The sequence below is a fragment of the Cololabis saira genome, chromosome 11, assembly GCF_033807715.1.
Source record: "Cololabis saira isolate AMF1-May2022 chromosome 11, fColSai1.1, whole genome shotgun sequence".
Classification (NCBI taxonomy): Eukaryota; Metazoa; Chordata; class Actinopteri; order Beloniformes; family Belonidae; genus Cololabis; species Cololabis saira.
Genome location: NC_084597.1, coordinates 26,695,285 through 26,710,812, shown reverse-complemented (window position 1 = coordinate 26,710,812; position 15,528 = coordinate 26,695,285). Strand labels below are relative to the sequence as shown.

The following is a 15,528-nucleotide window of genomic DNA, read 5'->3' as shown; positions in this document are numbered from 1 at the left end:
GACATGTTCCTGCAGTATCTGTGCGACTTTCTTGCTTTCTCCAGCCTGCCATAGCGAACTGCTCAAAGGGTACCTTTACCCACACAACTATCCAAAGGTAAAGGGGCTGGGTGATGTGCAGCAGCTGCTGGAGCAAACCATCCATAATGCACCGGGAGACCAGGTGGAAAACTTGAAAGAATGCCTTCGAGAATTGACCCAGACAGACACTTGACTTGGTTAGATGACATCCCAATGATGGCCTTTAACAGGGATGTAATGGATGAGAAAGATACTCTCTACTCTTCTCTAGGTGCCTTCAAAGTTTCTCTCTTGGCGTGGAATTTATTTACGAAAAAAGATGCTTCAAAGTGATGACACTGATTAAATTAGTAAATATGATGTTTATCTGTGTTTTTATACAGTTTTACATTTTATTAATCATGCTTTTACCTAACTAAAGCACCATGAACATGCATTTTTGCTTTGAATTTTATTTGACTTCCATTTTTCATTTCAACCTGTGGCATTTGTGAAACTGTTTGTGGTACACAGAAAATACTAAAACTAAAAGTTATACACGCCTGTTCATTATCATTATAATATTATGTGATTCAAAATTGCATAATCTTACAATGATTCTATGAATCGAAGTGTAATATATTTGATTGTGTATGTAATAAGGAAAAAAAACATAACAAGTACAGATTCCAAAGTACATCCTTAATGCAGGGAAAGGCGGCGCTCCTGGAATTGTAGAAGAGTAATGATAATAATAATAATAATAATAATAATAATAATAATAATAATAATAATAATAATAATAATAATAATAATAATAATAATAATAATAATACATCTTTATTACGGACTCAGAAGGTCCACACACATCCAACATACACAAACACACAACCATTACATACTTAAAAAAACAAACAAAAAACATTTCATCACTGTACAGAAAAAAAGGTGCAAGCTATCATGCCAGTGCTTTCGAAGCCTGGATGTGAACCGATAGCCCATCATAGGGCTGGTTAAGGCCATAATGATGCTATTTTCTGTCATATCCAGTCGACACATAAAACTAAACATTAGCTTTCGTAGCAGTGCCTGACATGTTGGTACATTAGAGGACACAAATAACTGGCTGGCACTGTGCCTCCTAGGAACCCGGGGCAGCAACCTCATGGCATCATTATATGCAATTAATGAACTGAGAGGACAGCTGTTGAAAATGACTCTGTTTGTTGGTGTGTTTTTTTTAATTTTGTTGTACATGTTCAACAGGAATGAATAAGAAGTTTTAGTAAAACATTTTGTATGAACATGTTTACTTTGGAACTTCATGAATTGCTTTGTTATACCAGATGATGAGGATTTTGTATTTTTAATGTCCGATAAAACTGCGCTTTTATTTTACTGTCCAGGATGTAAACTGACTTGAATAAAGTGTTTCTTTACTGAAATGTGTTTTGTGTTTTGTGTTTACATTTACGGCGCTTGTTTCCTGTATCCTGGCAGTTTTGGTCAATCGGCTTATTCAACTGTACCACGGTCTTTAACTGCAGAAAAGAAGTTGAAGCTGACAACTCACTACACTGCAGTTATTATACGTCATAGTACAAGATCCACAGCAACGGTACATACATTAGTGAAATGAAGAGTGTGTGTGCGTATCTGTGTGTGTGTGTGTATATATGTATATATATATATATATATATATATATATATATATATATATATATATATATATATAGTCTCTATTACTGGCAGTATGGAAAATTATTTGGAAATGATGAAAATGGAAACGATCATTTACAGTGACGTGAGAGTGGTTGAGATTGGGGTATGAACAATGATTGTGCTTTTGTAACGTTGAGGTAGGGCCAGTGAAGCATCATTGGTTTTTATTTAAAAACAAACTGTCTCCAAACTCACACTGACCCCAACTCTCCATCAAACACACATTTTGAATGGAGCCTGAGGGGTTTATATTGCTGTCAGAACTCGTGGCCAAATCCGAACCACTTCCTGAATCAGTTGCAAGGTACAGCCGGGCAGCGAGGCTTCGGACGTCATCACTTTCAGCCCCGCCCCTGAATGAAGCAAGCTTCGATACACTCATTGCGCAACCCCCCACCTCCCCTCCCCTTTCGACACACGCTTCGAAGCCTCGATACGAAATGTATCATTACTAATCATCATATTTTATTTCCTTGTTGTTACCACTCCGAAAATCCCACGGTGTGAATGAGCTGGAGAAAGTGCAGCAGAAACGGGAGGAGAAGCGTCTGCAGCAGCAGGAACTCAGAGAGAAGAGAGCTCAGGTCAGAGTGCAACTGCTGCGTTCCATTTACCTCGGAAGTCGGAACTCGGACCTGGGAATGACGTCACAGCCGAGTTATCAGCGTTCCAGTTACAAAGTCAGAAAACAAGTTTGTAGTTCTCATATACCACATGAAAAATGTGAAGTACACTATAGCAGCATATATATGCTGAACAATACTTGTATATGACTGATTTAGTGTGACCAAAACTAGAATGAAGTGCTACGAATTTTTGCAGAGCTCTCTTCTACTGTTTACAACCGGGGCAGCCATCTTGGAATCTGAACTCGGGGGTGGTGAAGCTTCTCCCACTTTCCCAGTGGGAAATCCCACTTCGAGGGGCGTTCCAGTTGAAAAATCCGACTAGGGAACTGGGAAATCCCCACTTCCGAGGACAAATGGAATGCGGTATTAGCAACCGGTCGGTATGAAAAGATGCAGTTGCATCCACCTGTCTCGTTTTCTGCTCCACTGCAGGGGGTGGACGTTAATTTACCCAACTATGAGATTATCTGTGTGAGCCGAGACTTCAGAGCCAGTCTGGACTACAGGCCTTTAACCTAAACGATCTGGTGAGTATGTTTTCAGCGGACTGCCGCCTCCCAGAGGAGCTTTAGCGTCATAGGAGGGCAGGAAGTGGAGCAGCAGGTGATCAGGAGAAAAATAGTCAAATAAAAAGTAGTTAGACAAAAGTAAGAGATGAGTCATGTGGGATTAAAATAAGCATAGGGGAAGGTAAATAATTAAAGAATTGGTCACAAGGTACAGCCGGGCAGCGAGGCTTCGGACGTCATCACTTTCAGCCCCGCCCCTGAATGAAGCAAGCTTCGATACATTCATTGCCCCCCCCCCTTCCCTTTCGACACACGCTTCGAAGCCTCGATACGAAAAGTATCATTACTAATCATCATATTTCATTTCCTTGTTGTTACCACTCCGAAAATCCAACGGTGTGAATGAGCTCAGAGAGAAGAGAGCTCAGGGGCCTGTACTACGAAGCAAGTTCAACATATCCAGGATATCTTTTCCTTATCCAGATTCACTAAGCGGGACAATTGCAATCACGCTAAGCGGTCACACGACGGCGGTTATCAACTCGGTATATCAACCCAGGTTTCTCCAATCTGGATATGAGCGCGTGCACATAAAAGGGGCAGTGTTTTCAGCGCATGACCAATCGCAAGCATGGAGAAGTCCGCTGTCAGAGCCGCTTATTTCAGTAGCGAAGAGCAAACAATAATTTTACGGAAATATGATGAGTATAGGCATATAATACAGGCAAAAAGCAACACAGTTGCAGCTGCAAAATGCAGGAAAGACAGCTGGCAAAAGATCGCTGACTGTATAAATGCGTAAATTCATAGGGATATAAACATATATTTGAATATTCTGGGAATCTTAATCTTAAACTGTAAACCATGATCAGCAATATTAAAATAATAAAAGGCTTGCAATATTTTAGTTGATTTGTAATGAATCCAGAATGTATGACATTTTTTTTGTTTTTGTGTTTGCATTACAGAAAATCACAATATTCTAATTTTCTGAGACAGTCTGTATATATTGGTTCTATAACTATTGTTGTTGACCGATAACTTGTGCTGATGCTGTACCAAAGAATTGGGTTTTTTTATTTATTTTATTTAATTTTTTATTTTTTCAGGAGGGGGGTATTTAGTATTTTAAAGTGACTTCTCAGAATGTTCGAGGGACGAAATTGAAAATCCCTTTTTTGCTATCCCCTTACAAATGCATCTTCTTTTTCATTTCTTCTTGATTTATTTATTTAATTGGTATTAGTTTTGGATTGACTGTACATCGGATTTTGGGTGATGATTTGTTTTATTTATTCATTGATTGATTTATTTTTTATTTTCTCCTCCACCTCTTTTTTCTTTTTTTCCTTTTTTTTTGGATCGTTCATACAGGTACTCTTCAGGGAAAGCAAAGGGGTTTTGGTGGTCCCTGAATACGCGTTCTCTTCGGAGGGATCCTCTCACGATCCGCTTCGAAAGGGCATGTCATTTTCCAAGAGAGCTGATTGGTCAGTGGGCGGTGCTTTTACACCCGGCGATCTGTATCTCGAACATAACCTGCTCCGGAGCAGGTTAGCGGTTCAGCATAAGTTACCATGGCGATGTGCCCCGCTAAGAAGTGAACCACCGTCGTAGTCCTGAAAACCCAGGGTTAAACCTGAAGTTACCTCGCTAACCCCAAATCCCGCTTCGTAGTACAGGCCCCAGGTCAGAGTGCAAATATCAGTGTAAATGACCACTCTGATTCATGAGACTCTTATTTTGAAATCGCATGGCCAACGTAACAGACAACTATTTATTTATTTATTTGCACAATGACAACAGTAATTTTTTTTTATCATACAAGGAACATTTGTGCAGGAGAGGAAAAGAAGCCCAAAGGGCTTATAAAAAATCCTCCCCCTCAATACAAAATCACCAAAACAAATCAATCAATAGAAAAAGAATAGAAAGGAAAAAGAAAAGGTAAAAGAAACAAAGAAAAATACAATAAACACTCAAACAAAAATATCCATGAAATGGCAATTTCATTTCAGGACAAATAGCCTGTTAATTTTGTCTAAATAAAAGATACCCCACCAAGCTGGTCCTAAACATTTTTAAGGATGACGCTAACTTAAGAGATCTATCTAAACAGTTCCAGAGTTGAGGGCCATGGAATTTGATAAAGGATTGGTGACTGGAGGTACGACAAAGAGGTAAATGAAAGTTCTTCCCACCTCTAACTGAATAAGAATGAATATCTGATGATAACAGAAAAAAATTATGAAAAGTGCCTGGAATGTCTTGTTTGAAATGAATGAACTTAAACATAAACAGGCATGTTTGAAACTTGTTAATAGAAAAAATTGATAATAATTTAAATTTGCTAAATAAGGGTGCAGAAGGTGCTTGATGAGAAGAAAATGAAATCATTCTCAAGAATCTTTTCTGAATTAGAAATAATTGGTTAAGGTACGAAGAATAAGAAGCTCCCAAGCTTAAACGTGGCATCATAGAAGCACTGAAACAAAGTTTAGTATAAATACTATAGTCTTTATTTAAATATTGTACATATTTGAAAACATATTTACATAAATTAGACCTGCATTGTTAAAATGTAGACATGGGTACATCTTTCATTCGCTTGCTGGCAAGAGGACAATCATACCATCAGAGTGCAGAAGCACCTTTGAAAACAGTTTTACGAGAGATTAAGATACGGGTTTACTGGAGTGAAGGGCACATCATTCACATAAACACAACAAACACAAGACAAGCTTGCAGTGACAGGAAAGGCCTCTTCATTACAGGTCTAGCTTTTAAGGCTGAAACTGTGCTCACCCTCATGATGGAAAGACTAAAACAGACTCCAAATGTGAGAGATTAACAGTGAAATGGTGCTGAAACTAAGACAACACCTGCAAAAAAAAGTGCAGACAATAAATTATATTTATATGACAGGTTCTTTTTTGTTTGAGGAAGGAAGACTCGTGAAATTCCCGTCAATGTGAAATATAATTCCCATTTGAAGAGGAAAAAAGAGAAAAAACTTAATTGGTGGACTGCATGTAAATGAATAATTTCTAATACAATTGTCTATGCACTAACTGAACCTTCTACTATAACTGTTAAGAGCAAAACTGTGGCAACGATAGCAGCCATCAAGACATCCTCTTTACAGAGGGGTTACACAGCAGTACCCATATATGCATGTATGTATGTATGCATGTATGCATGCATGCATGCATGCATGTGTATATGTATGCATGCATACATACACAGCAATGTATACAATCTATCCTTCTTTGGTTACTCATCTTATATTTACCAATAGCCAATCACTAGGCCTAGCACAAATGCGTCGGCAGCTTTCGTTTTCAGATCCCTTTAGGTGCAGAATAGTGTCACTGAACAAAATCCCCAACACATGTGGCCATCTCACACAGTTCTAAGCACAAGAGACATCCAGTATTGCTGTATGATAGAGTAAAAAAAGAAAAAAGAAAGAAAGCATACTAATATACACAAAGAAAGTTTATCTTTGGTGCATATGCTTTTGTCCAAACCACCTTGACAAGGCATTAGATGAAAAGACGGACTATCAGCGCAGTTTTTTTTAGGTTTTTGATTAATGTTGTTTAGTGAAATCCAGCACACGTCAAAACAAACACCATCTATACATGAATCATGCCATTTGAGCCATATAAAGAATTATTAAAAAAAAAAAAAGCAGCAAATGAATGTAAAAGGACATTAGGAAATGAAAATAAAAGCTAATTAAAAAAAACCCAACTCACACACAAAGCACATTTGATTCTAAGATAAAGGGGTCTTTTAGTGATCCATAACATTTGTCATCATATTTTCTGACAAAATAATATTTAAAAAAATACATTTTTTCTTTAAAACATATTCTTGACCTATTGTTGCAGCTGTAAGCATTCCCAGATGCTAGCTTTATGAGATGACATATAAATATTCCACACACACACACACACACACACACACACACACACACACACACACACACACACACACACACACACACACACACACACACACACACACACACACACACACGATGTAGGACAATACCTGCAAATATCTTGTTCTTTGCAACAATTGGAAGTTTGGGATTGACAAAGTTCACATCAAGATTATCACCTGTACAAGAAAATATGTCCATGAATGAATGTGTTTGTCTTCCACACAATAGTTCCTCGCTTCAACAATCAAATCAAGAGACAACATAATAAAGGCAGGAATACAGCCCTAAGAAAAGAAAAGAAAACAAACAAAAAAAAAGCTGAAATATTTACAACTTATCAAGATGTGCATACTAACAGTTTCTTCGGCAGTAGATGAAAACCTAACTATAACTATCAGTATTTACTCAATATCCTTCACATAAATGCTTTAACAAATGTGACACTTTCCCTTCACAGATTTGAGCAAAAACACTCATTTACAGTCCTCGATCTGACTCGCCAAAACCCCAAAACCCACATTGTATACTTCAACACTCACCATCCGACTTCAGCAAACTCGCTCTAATTCATGCGCTTAGTTAAAAAAAGTTTACAATATGAAGCAAATAAAAATGAACAGAGTCATCAAGCCAGGTCTATTACTACCAATGGCTTACTCCCAATATTTTTTTAAACCCCATTTTAAAAGCTTTATTGATCTAAAGTCTCCCAGGCTTACTCGCATCACTTTAAAATTGTTAACATCAAGCAGTGAGACATGTGGAACTAAAAAGCCTTCTTCTGTTCATCATTCTCAGTTTCTCCTGCATCATGATAAACATAAAAATGTCCTAGCTGCCTGCCGTCTCTCAACTTTGAACAGTTAAAACCACATTAAAATAACCTTTTACACAAGTAGATGTCAGCTGCGTGGAGTGTGAGTCGTGCTGGTTGACCTCCCCTCTTATCCCACAGTGCATGTTGGGTGGGCTGCAGGTGGAGGACTCAGGCAGACGGCAAGGAAGGATCAGCCCCAGAGAAAGCATCCACACATACATGCACACTTTTAGTCTGTGTATTCAGCCACAATAGACAGCAGCACTGTAATATCATCTGGTTTCCCTCCTGCAGGCAGAAAACAAAGAGCAAGAAGTCATATTAAATGTAATAATCTGTATTTAGATAATCTTTTTATTTGATTTTTGGTTTTGTTTGAATAAAGCAGAGGCAGAATAAAGGTAAACGCTTCCAAGTAATTATTTCAAGTGACATAACTACCTTTGCTGTTTAAGGTTTACATAAACTCAAAAGGTCATTTTTGTTTTACAGCTTTTGGTAACTTACGATTTACATGTACTGCGACTTCAAAAGCACAGATAATAGTTACGTGAAATAAAGTATCCTCACCTCTAACATTCAAACCGTTGTCACAAGCAAACTGTGCAAAAGGGGACATGTAGTTGGGATCATAGGCGAGATCATGAGCTTGCTTTGCTATACTCTGTGCAGTCTGCAGGATGCTGTCATAGTTTGAAGTCTAACAGGGAGAAAAAATAAATAAATAAAAAGCATTAAAATGCAATACGTGGAAATGGCTGGATCACATGTACAAATAAGTTGCTATCCAGAAAGTTCACCTTCAGTTTTTTAAGCTCCTGAAGAATCATGTAATCTGGCATGTTGTCAAAGAGCCCGTCTGTTGCCGTTAAGATGATGTCACCGAGCTGCACGTCAAAAGATGAGCTGTCTGCTGCTTCAGGACTACAGAAAACGAAAGAGCATGGTAAGATCAGTCATGTGAAAAGTGAAACCTGAGCATTAAGTACTGGGAGCGTTGGCAACAATGTTTAATATGAAATTAAGCAGGTAAGAAGTCCCTACAAGCCACTGCCAAGTCTTAATGGTGCAGGTGTTTTATCTGACAGTTCGAGTTGTTGCTTCCTGACACGAAGAAAAAGACTGATGTTTTAGTCGTAGTGAACCCTAAGTTAGTTAGTTGCACGCACGCACGCACGCACAGTAATACTGATATATATTCCATTTAAGAAAAACACTGAATGGGCTCTCTGTATTACCAAAATCCTGGTTCTGTGTTCAGAATAATGGACATATTGTAAAATTACTCCAATTATAAATCCTCAGGTTTTTGTCTTTATTATATCAAACGTTATCTTGGAGTTTGCAGTAAATGGATGGGTGACTAAAACACATGCAAAACCAGTGATAGAGGTAATTTAATTATTGGAAGATGATTTTTATTTAATTATAAACTCTCTCACAAACAAACTATGACAGGATTTCCATGCGGGCTATGTATTTACAGTCGGAGCAGACCTGCATAATCTGAAGTCTGACGCCAGAGGAGTCCTTGTTTATTTTACAAACACTGATCCAAAAAGGTTTTACTGCACCTTTGCCGCTTTAAGAGGATGAGGTGTGTTATATTAAGTCCACTGTAATTCAGCTTTTTAAAAAGCTGTTGAAAAAATGAACATGTGCAACATTTCCATTTTAAATCATCTTTTGCGATACAAAATTACATACAAACCCAACTATAGCAGAGGTTTAAAGCTAAAGACCAACAGTTCAGCCAGTGTTTTTTTTTATTGAACAAGTTCATCATCACTTTACCCAGATCCACTTGTGTTAAAGATGAAATATCAAATGTGTTTAAAAGCTGCCAGCAACACCACATCCACTGTCTATGCAAATGACTCTTAACTTGAGTACACATTGAATTGTTGTATGTTTTCCTCCTGTTTTCATTCATTCTGCTGACCTGTCACTGAGCACGACTCCCTCAGCTCCTGGAGGAGCAATAGAAAGCTGAAAGGGCGTGTTAAAATAGTGCTGCTGCTCATCTGAACGATGCACCACCTCTCCACCTCGAACCACCAGGAAGCCCGAGTCTCCAAGATTACACGTGTGTAACCGGTGACTCCTTCGATCCAGAACCACAATACAGGCTGTGCTGCTTCCTATAAACAAGAGATTAAAACAATAAGGGCATATGGATGGAAACAAATTAAAATGTCATTAAAAGGAAAAATTGTAAAGGACACTGTTTCACGAAACGATGACATATTGAGAGCAATAATTACAACTTCCTGTCTCAATGAATTGGATGCCCCTGAACGGCATATTAAATATTATCATACCCTTCGGCAGTGGTGTCATATCAATGGAGAAAAATAAAACAAGCATACAGGTCATATCCCCGGCTTGTCCCAGATCCCTGCTGCCTGTAGTTAACAGTCCATGTCACCTTGAACATGGATGGTCAAGTACTGACCTTGTTATGGCTTCCAAAAACATAATTTGGGCCTTTGGCAAACATCACGGTGACATTTGAGTGTCTGTACTGGATGTTAGCCAGAGATACAGAGCCTCAGAAGAAATGTGACCTTGGTCACATGTGTGACACAACTCTTCTTTTTAAAGGCTCAACCAGTCTGTGGTATCAGTTAAACATGGATTCTTGACCTTTTTTGAACTCTGTAATGGTGGAAAATGTTCAACCCTTTTGAAAAAAATATTACTTTTAAACTCTGAGTTTAAATTGTGTCAGAATAAGTGTCAGAATAACAAAATACGGCATGATCAAATTTTTTTGTTATCTCACTGGTGATGCATTACTAAAGTTTATGCATAAATCAATCACAGAAGACAAAATTTCCATCAAGTGCTACGTTGAATGAAGCTGAAATTCTGTAGCAACATCTGCAAAAGTCCTGCAGAGATTCACACACTCTATACATGTATACCCTACTATACCACTGTTTTATATTTTTATCTCTCCAACTTCAGACTCTTTACTAGCAGATCAGATATACTGTAGACATGAAATATAAATGCAGATAAGTCATTTCAGATTGTATACTATATTAAGCACCTCTCTAAACATGAACCACCACACTATGACTCATACTGCAGTTATGCATTTATTTTCTGTTCAGGATAAGTCTCTCCATCACCACTAACTGCGTATTTATCCTGGTGTTTTCGTTTAGGCAGATCTTTCCATCATGGTGTACTCACCCAACAGTGGAACTTTGTTCTGTAAGAGTTCGAAGTAGCCGGACGTCAGAATACCCACTGGATTGCTGGGAGTGAAGCGTCCCTCCTTTACCAGCCGCTCACAGGTCTTCATTAAAGTGGCAGAAAACTGAGATGGGTCGACTCCATAGTCTCGCCACCCGCCAACACCATCTGCTACACCTGATGGAGAAAGTGGTTTCAATTTAGAAAAGAATGAAATCAGCCATTACCCATGCACAAATACAAACTGTAATCCATTTGTAATTGCACCTGAAAATGAATATCTGACTTTGAGTGTCTGAACATTTGTGCAATGCAAGTATATTTATACACACTGAGCTGCTACCCGTATAAAAGATCACACTTTCAGTCATTTTTATTGCCCATGAGGTTCTAATTTCTCAGCAAGGATCAGGAAGCGATAATGGATAGTCGTTGGCTGAGTCGATTATCAATCAGTCATACTAGAAATACATTTATTGTTTTGTATAAAAACTAAAATCAAATGATTGAGATAATACAGATATTTTTGTTTGACCAGATTGCAAATATGTTTATTCCTGCTTTAAAGGTTGCCATTTTAGCAAGGGAGCCAATGGAGATTGACTTGCTTGGGGGCCAGCCTCCAGCAGGCAGTCGAGGAACTGCAACGAATCTTACTTTGGCTGAATCCACATTAGACAGTTTGATAAGCAACCTTTGGTGCCGCCCCTGGATGGTGAGGCCCGATGGGTCATTTTCAGACCCTACATCTCTCTATATGTAGTCTATCTATCAGAAAACGGATCAAGATGACAGCACATGAGCCATTTCAAATGGAGCATATAAAAAGGCATAACATATAAACTATAAACACGGGCCATAACTGTAATGTTTCCAAACACTGTATTTAATCTTACACCAAAGATTACAAGAGAATGTGAGGCAGTGTCTCTACTAAAAAAATGTGATTCCCCTCAATTACTACGGGGAATTGACAGACTACTAAGGACTGCCCCCCATCCCACTCTACCTTACATAAACGTAAATATTCCAACCCCGTAAGATTTGTACAGACTCACATCCGACACTTTAAAAACCCCATATTGTACATTTCTGCCTATACTGTTCATTTCTGTTTATACATTTTATCTGTCATCTGTCATCCTACGTCACTTTTTGTAAAGATTCATATCTGGCACTTTTTAATCCTCATATTGTACATTTCTGTTTATCCCTGTTATACATTTTACTTTATTCTATCTCTCAGTTTATCTCCATATATATTTGTTTGCTTTTATATTTTTATTTTTTATCTTTATTTTTATTCTTACTGTATTGCACAAATCACCACAACAAATTCCTTGTGTGTGTTGACAAACTTGGCAATAAACCCCCTTTCTGATTCTTATTCTGATTCTGATTAACAGTCAAACAGAAAGCAAACTGTTTCCTGGGGATTACCCCTTTGTATACCAAATCCGGGAATCAAAATCAAAACCAAAAGGGGGGAGGCGGAAAAGAAAAATCCCCTTTCAATCTGTTTATTACAGATTCCACTCGCGTGTAGCTTCTTAACTACTGAAGTATAAGGCCATGTGGTTCCCGAATGTTGTATGTATTATTATTATTATTAGTATCATTATCATCATTATATATAAATGCACGCACATGTGACACTGAACATTATTATTATTATTATTATTATTATTATTATTATTATATATAAATGCACGCACATGTGACACTGAACATTATTATTATTATATATAAATGCACGCACATGTGACACTGAACATTATTATTATTATTATTATATATAAATGCACGCACATGTGACACTGAACATTATTATTATTATATATAAATGCACGCACATGTGACACTGAACATTATTATTATTATTATTATATATAAATGCACGCACATGTGACACTGAACATTATTATTATCATTATTATATATAAATGCACGCACATGTGACACTGAACATTATTATTATTATTATTATTATTATTATTATTATTATTATTATATATAAATGCACGCACACGTGACACTGAACATTATTATTATTATTATTATCATTATTATTATACATAAATGCACGCACACGTGACACTGAACATTGTTTGAAACTACACACACTCCTCAGGTGTAGCAGCTCCTGCCTCGTGCCGGCGAGGACAAAGCAGCTGCATTCACTAAAGCAACATGGCTGCCTCCACTTCCAACCATTCTGACCTTTGCAAGACATTGTACTCTTAAATCCGAGAGTTTTTAAACTGTGAGCTTTGTAAATTACGCCGACCCTTAATAAGGTTGCGTTTATCTTCTTTTAAAATGCGTTTAATCTTTGGTGTTGACGTCGTTTATTCCTGTCGGCGCTAATCTAGGTGAAAGGTCATGTGGTATTTCAAAGAAACTGCTGATAATAACAGTCTCTGGCTCCTACAATAACGCCGCAATACGACACATATGGATGCATGTATGTTACAAGCATTACTCCAGATTCAAGTTAAGCAATGTAAAGCTCTTTCAAGCCTGAATTATGGTTCTGCGTTAAATCGACGCAGAGCCTACGCCGTAAGGGTACGGCGTACCCTACGGCGGTAACCGGCGTAACCGTACGCGGTAGGCTGCGTTATGCTGCGTTCCATTTACCTCAGAAGTCGGAACTCGGAACTGGGAAGACACAGCAGAGTTATCAGCGTTCCAGTTACAAAGTAGGTAAACAAGTTTGTAGTTCGTATATACCACATGCAAAATGCAAATTACACTATAGCAGCATATATATGCCGAACAATACTTGTATACGACTGATTTAGTGTGACCAAAACTAGAATGAAGTGCTACGAATTTTTACAGAGCTCTCTTTTACTGTTTACAACCGGGGCAGCCATCTTGGAATGTGAACTCGGGGGTGGTGAAGACTCTCCCACTTTCCCAGTGGGAAATCCCACTTCGAGGGGCGTTCCAGTTGAAGATTCCAACTGGGAACTAGGAAATCCCCACTTCCGAGGACAAATGGAACGCGGTATTAGTGTAACGCGGAAGCATAAATCAGCCTTTAGCAGCGATGCCGGGGAGGCAGCGCACAGGTCTGTTTTGGAGGGGTGGGGGCTGGTCTGTTTTCATCCCAGTGGTCAGCACACGTGCACACGGCTCACTGAAGGTCACACCGACATATAAAGGTGGCTAATGCAATGTTTAACATGAAGCTGGAAGCTCCTGAGCTTACCCAGAACATCGGCAGCCCTGCTCCTTGCGATGAAGCAGGCGTCGTCTCCGTAGCACATCCCTTTCTTCAGGATCCCCTTGCGAAAGTCTTTGCCGAAGCCGCAGCTGGCGGTGATCAGGCTGTAGTCCCGGCCGTCCGTCTGCGAGAGTCCACCCAGGACAGCCCTGGCTACCAGTCTGCCATAAGACAGCACGGATAACATTCCCTAGCGAGGAGAAGCCCTGCTGCTGCTGTAGAGTACGCACTTCGTCCCCGCTCCGTGACCGGGCAGTACACCTGCCTGAGACTCGAGCTACCTGGCTATCTGCTGCTGCTTATCTGTCCATCCGACCCCGCCCGCACCACTCCTGCCAAAATAATGCAATCCCAAGCAGATGCTTTAAAGTTCTCGGTGCGCTGATTATGTCTCATAGATGCACCCCACGGACGCCGAAGTTCCTGCAAAGGTCTCCCTGCTCAGCGACATGGTTCCCCGGAGCGGAGCGTACATACGGGTCCTTGAGGTTTACTACTGTGACGTCACACATGTGCATCACCTCGGCTCCTCCTCCTCCCAGCGAGGAGGAGGAGTTTCCTTTATTATTATTATTATTATTATTATTATTATTATTATTATTATTATTATTATTATTATTATTATTATTATTATTATTATTATTATCATTATTATTATCATTATTATTATTATTATCATTATTATTATTATTATTATTATTATCATCATTATTATCATTATTATCATTATTATTATTATTATTATTAGAGGTGGACAGAGTACTCGACCCCAGTACTTGAGTAAGAGTACAAATACTACTGGTCAAAATTTACTCCGTTACAAGTAAAAGTAGCTCAGTCAAAATATTACTCGAGTAAGAGTAGAAAAGTACTTGCTTTTAAAGGTACTTAAGTAACCACAAGTAAATGCTTTTAAATTTACTTTAAGTAAAAGTAAGAGTAAGAGTAAATTTCTCATTTTCCACATCAGTAAATTACTATATTTTTTCTAAATTAATTTAAGGATCTTTTAACTCTTGTTTCTGAGAATTAACTCTTTGAAACCAGCTGCACTGATGTGCTGCTTTTAGAACCACAATGTTATATAAAACATGAAGAAGAAAAAAGAGCAGACCTGAAAGTAACGAGTACTTTTCAGCCTTCCTAGAAATTTACTCGAGTAAAAGTAAAAATATTTGTCTTGGAAATGTATTCAAGTAAGAGTAATAAGTACCAAAGAAATCTAATACTCAAGTAAAGTACAAATCCTCTGGATATGTACTTAAGTACAATACTCAAGTCAATTTACTCTGTTACTGTCCACCTGTGATTATTATTATTATTATTATTATTATTATTATTATTATTATTATTATTATTATTATTATTATTATTATTATTATTATTATTATTATTATTATTATTATCTTCTTTTATAGGTTATATATGATATTGTGAGGAAGGGACAGGACTAAATAAGCGTT

The 15,528-nt window shown here is 38.0% G+C and overlaps 1 protein-coding gene across 1 annotated transcript; it reads right to left on the bottom strand.

Moving 5' to 3' along the window:
• Positions 1 to 5,356: 5,356 nt before the first annotated feature.
• Positions 5,357 to 14,556, bottom strand: LOC133455275 (protein phosphatase PTC7 homolog). The gene is made up of 6 exons (XM_061734231.1): positions 14,051 to 14,556; positions 10,831 to 11,010; positions 9,572 to 9,770; positions 8,430 to 8,553; positions 8,200 to 8,329; positions 5,357 to 7,917 (listed from the first exon to the last, which is right to left on the bottom strand). Exons 1-6 carry the CDS (start codon positions 14,250 to 14,252, stop codon positions 7,859 to 7,861), a joined length of 894 nt encoding a protein of 297 aa, XP_061590215.1. The 5' UTR covers positions 14,253 to 14,556; the 3' UTR covers positions 5,357 to 7,858.
• Positions 14,557 to 15,528: the final 972 nt, after the last annotated feature.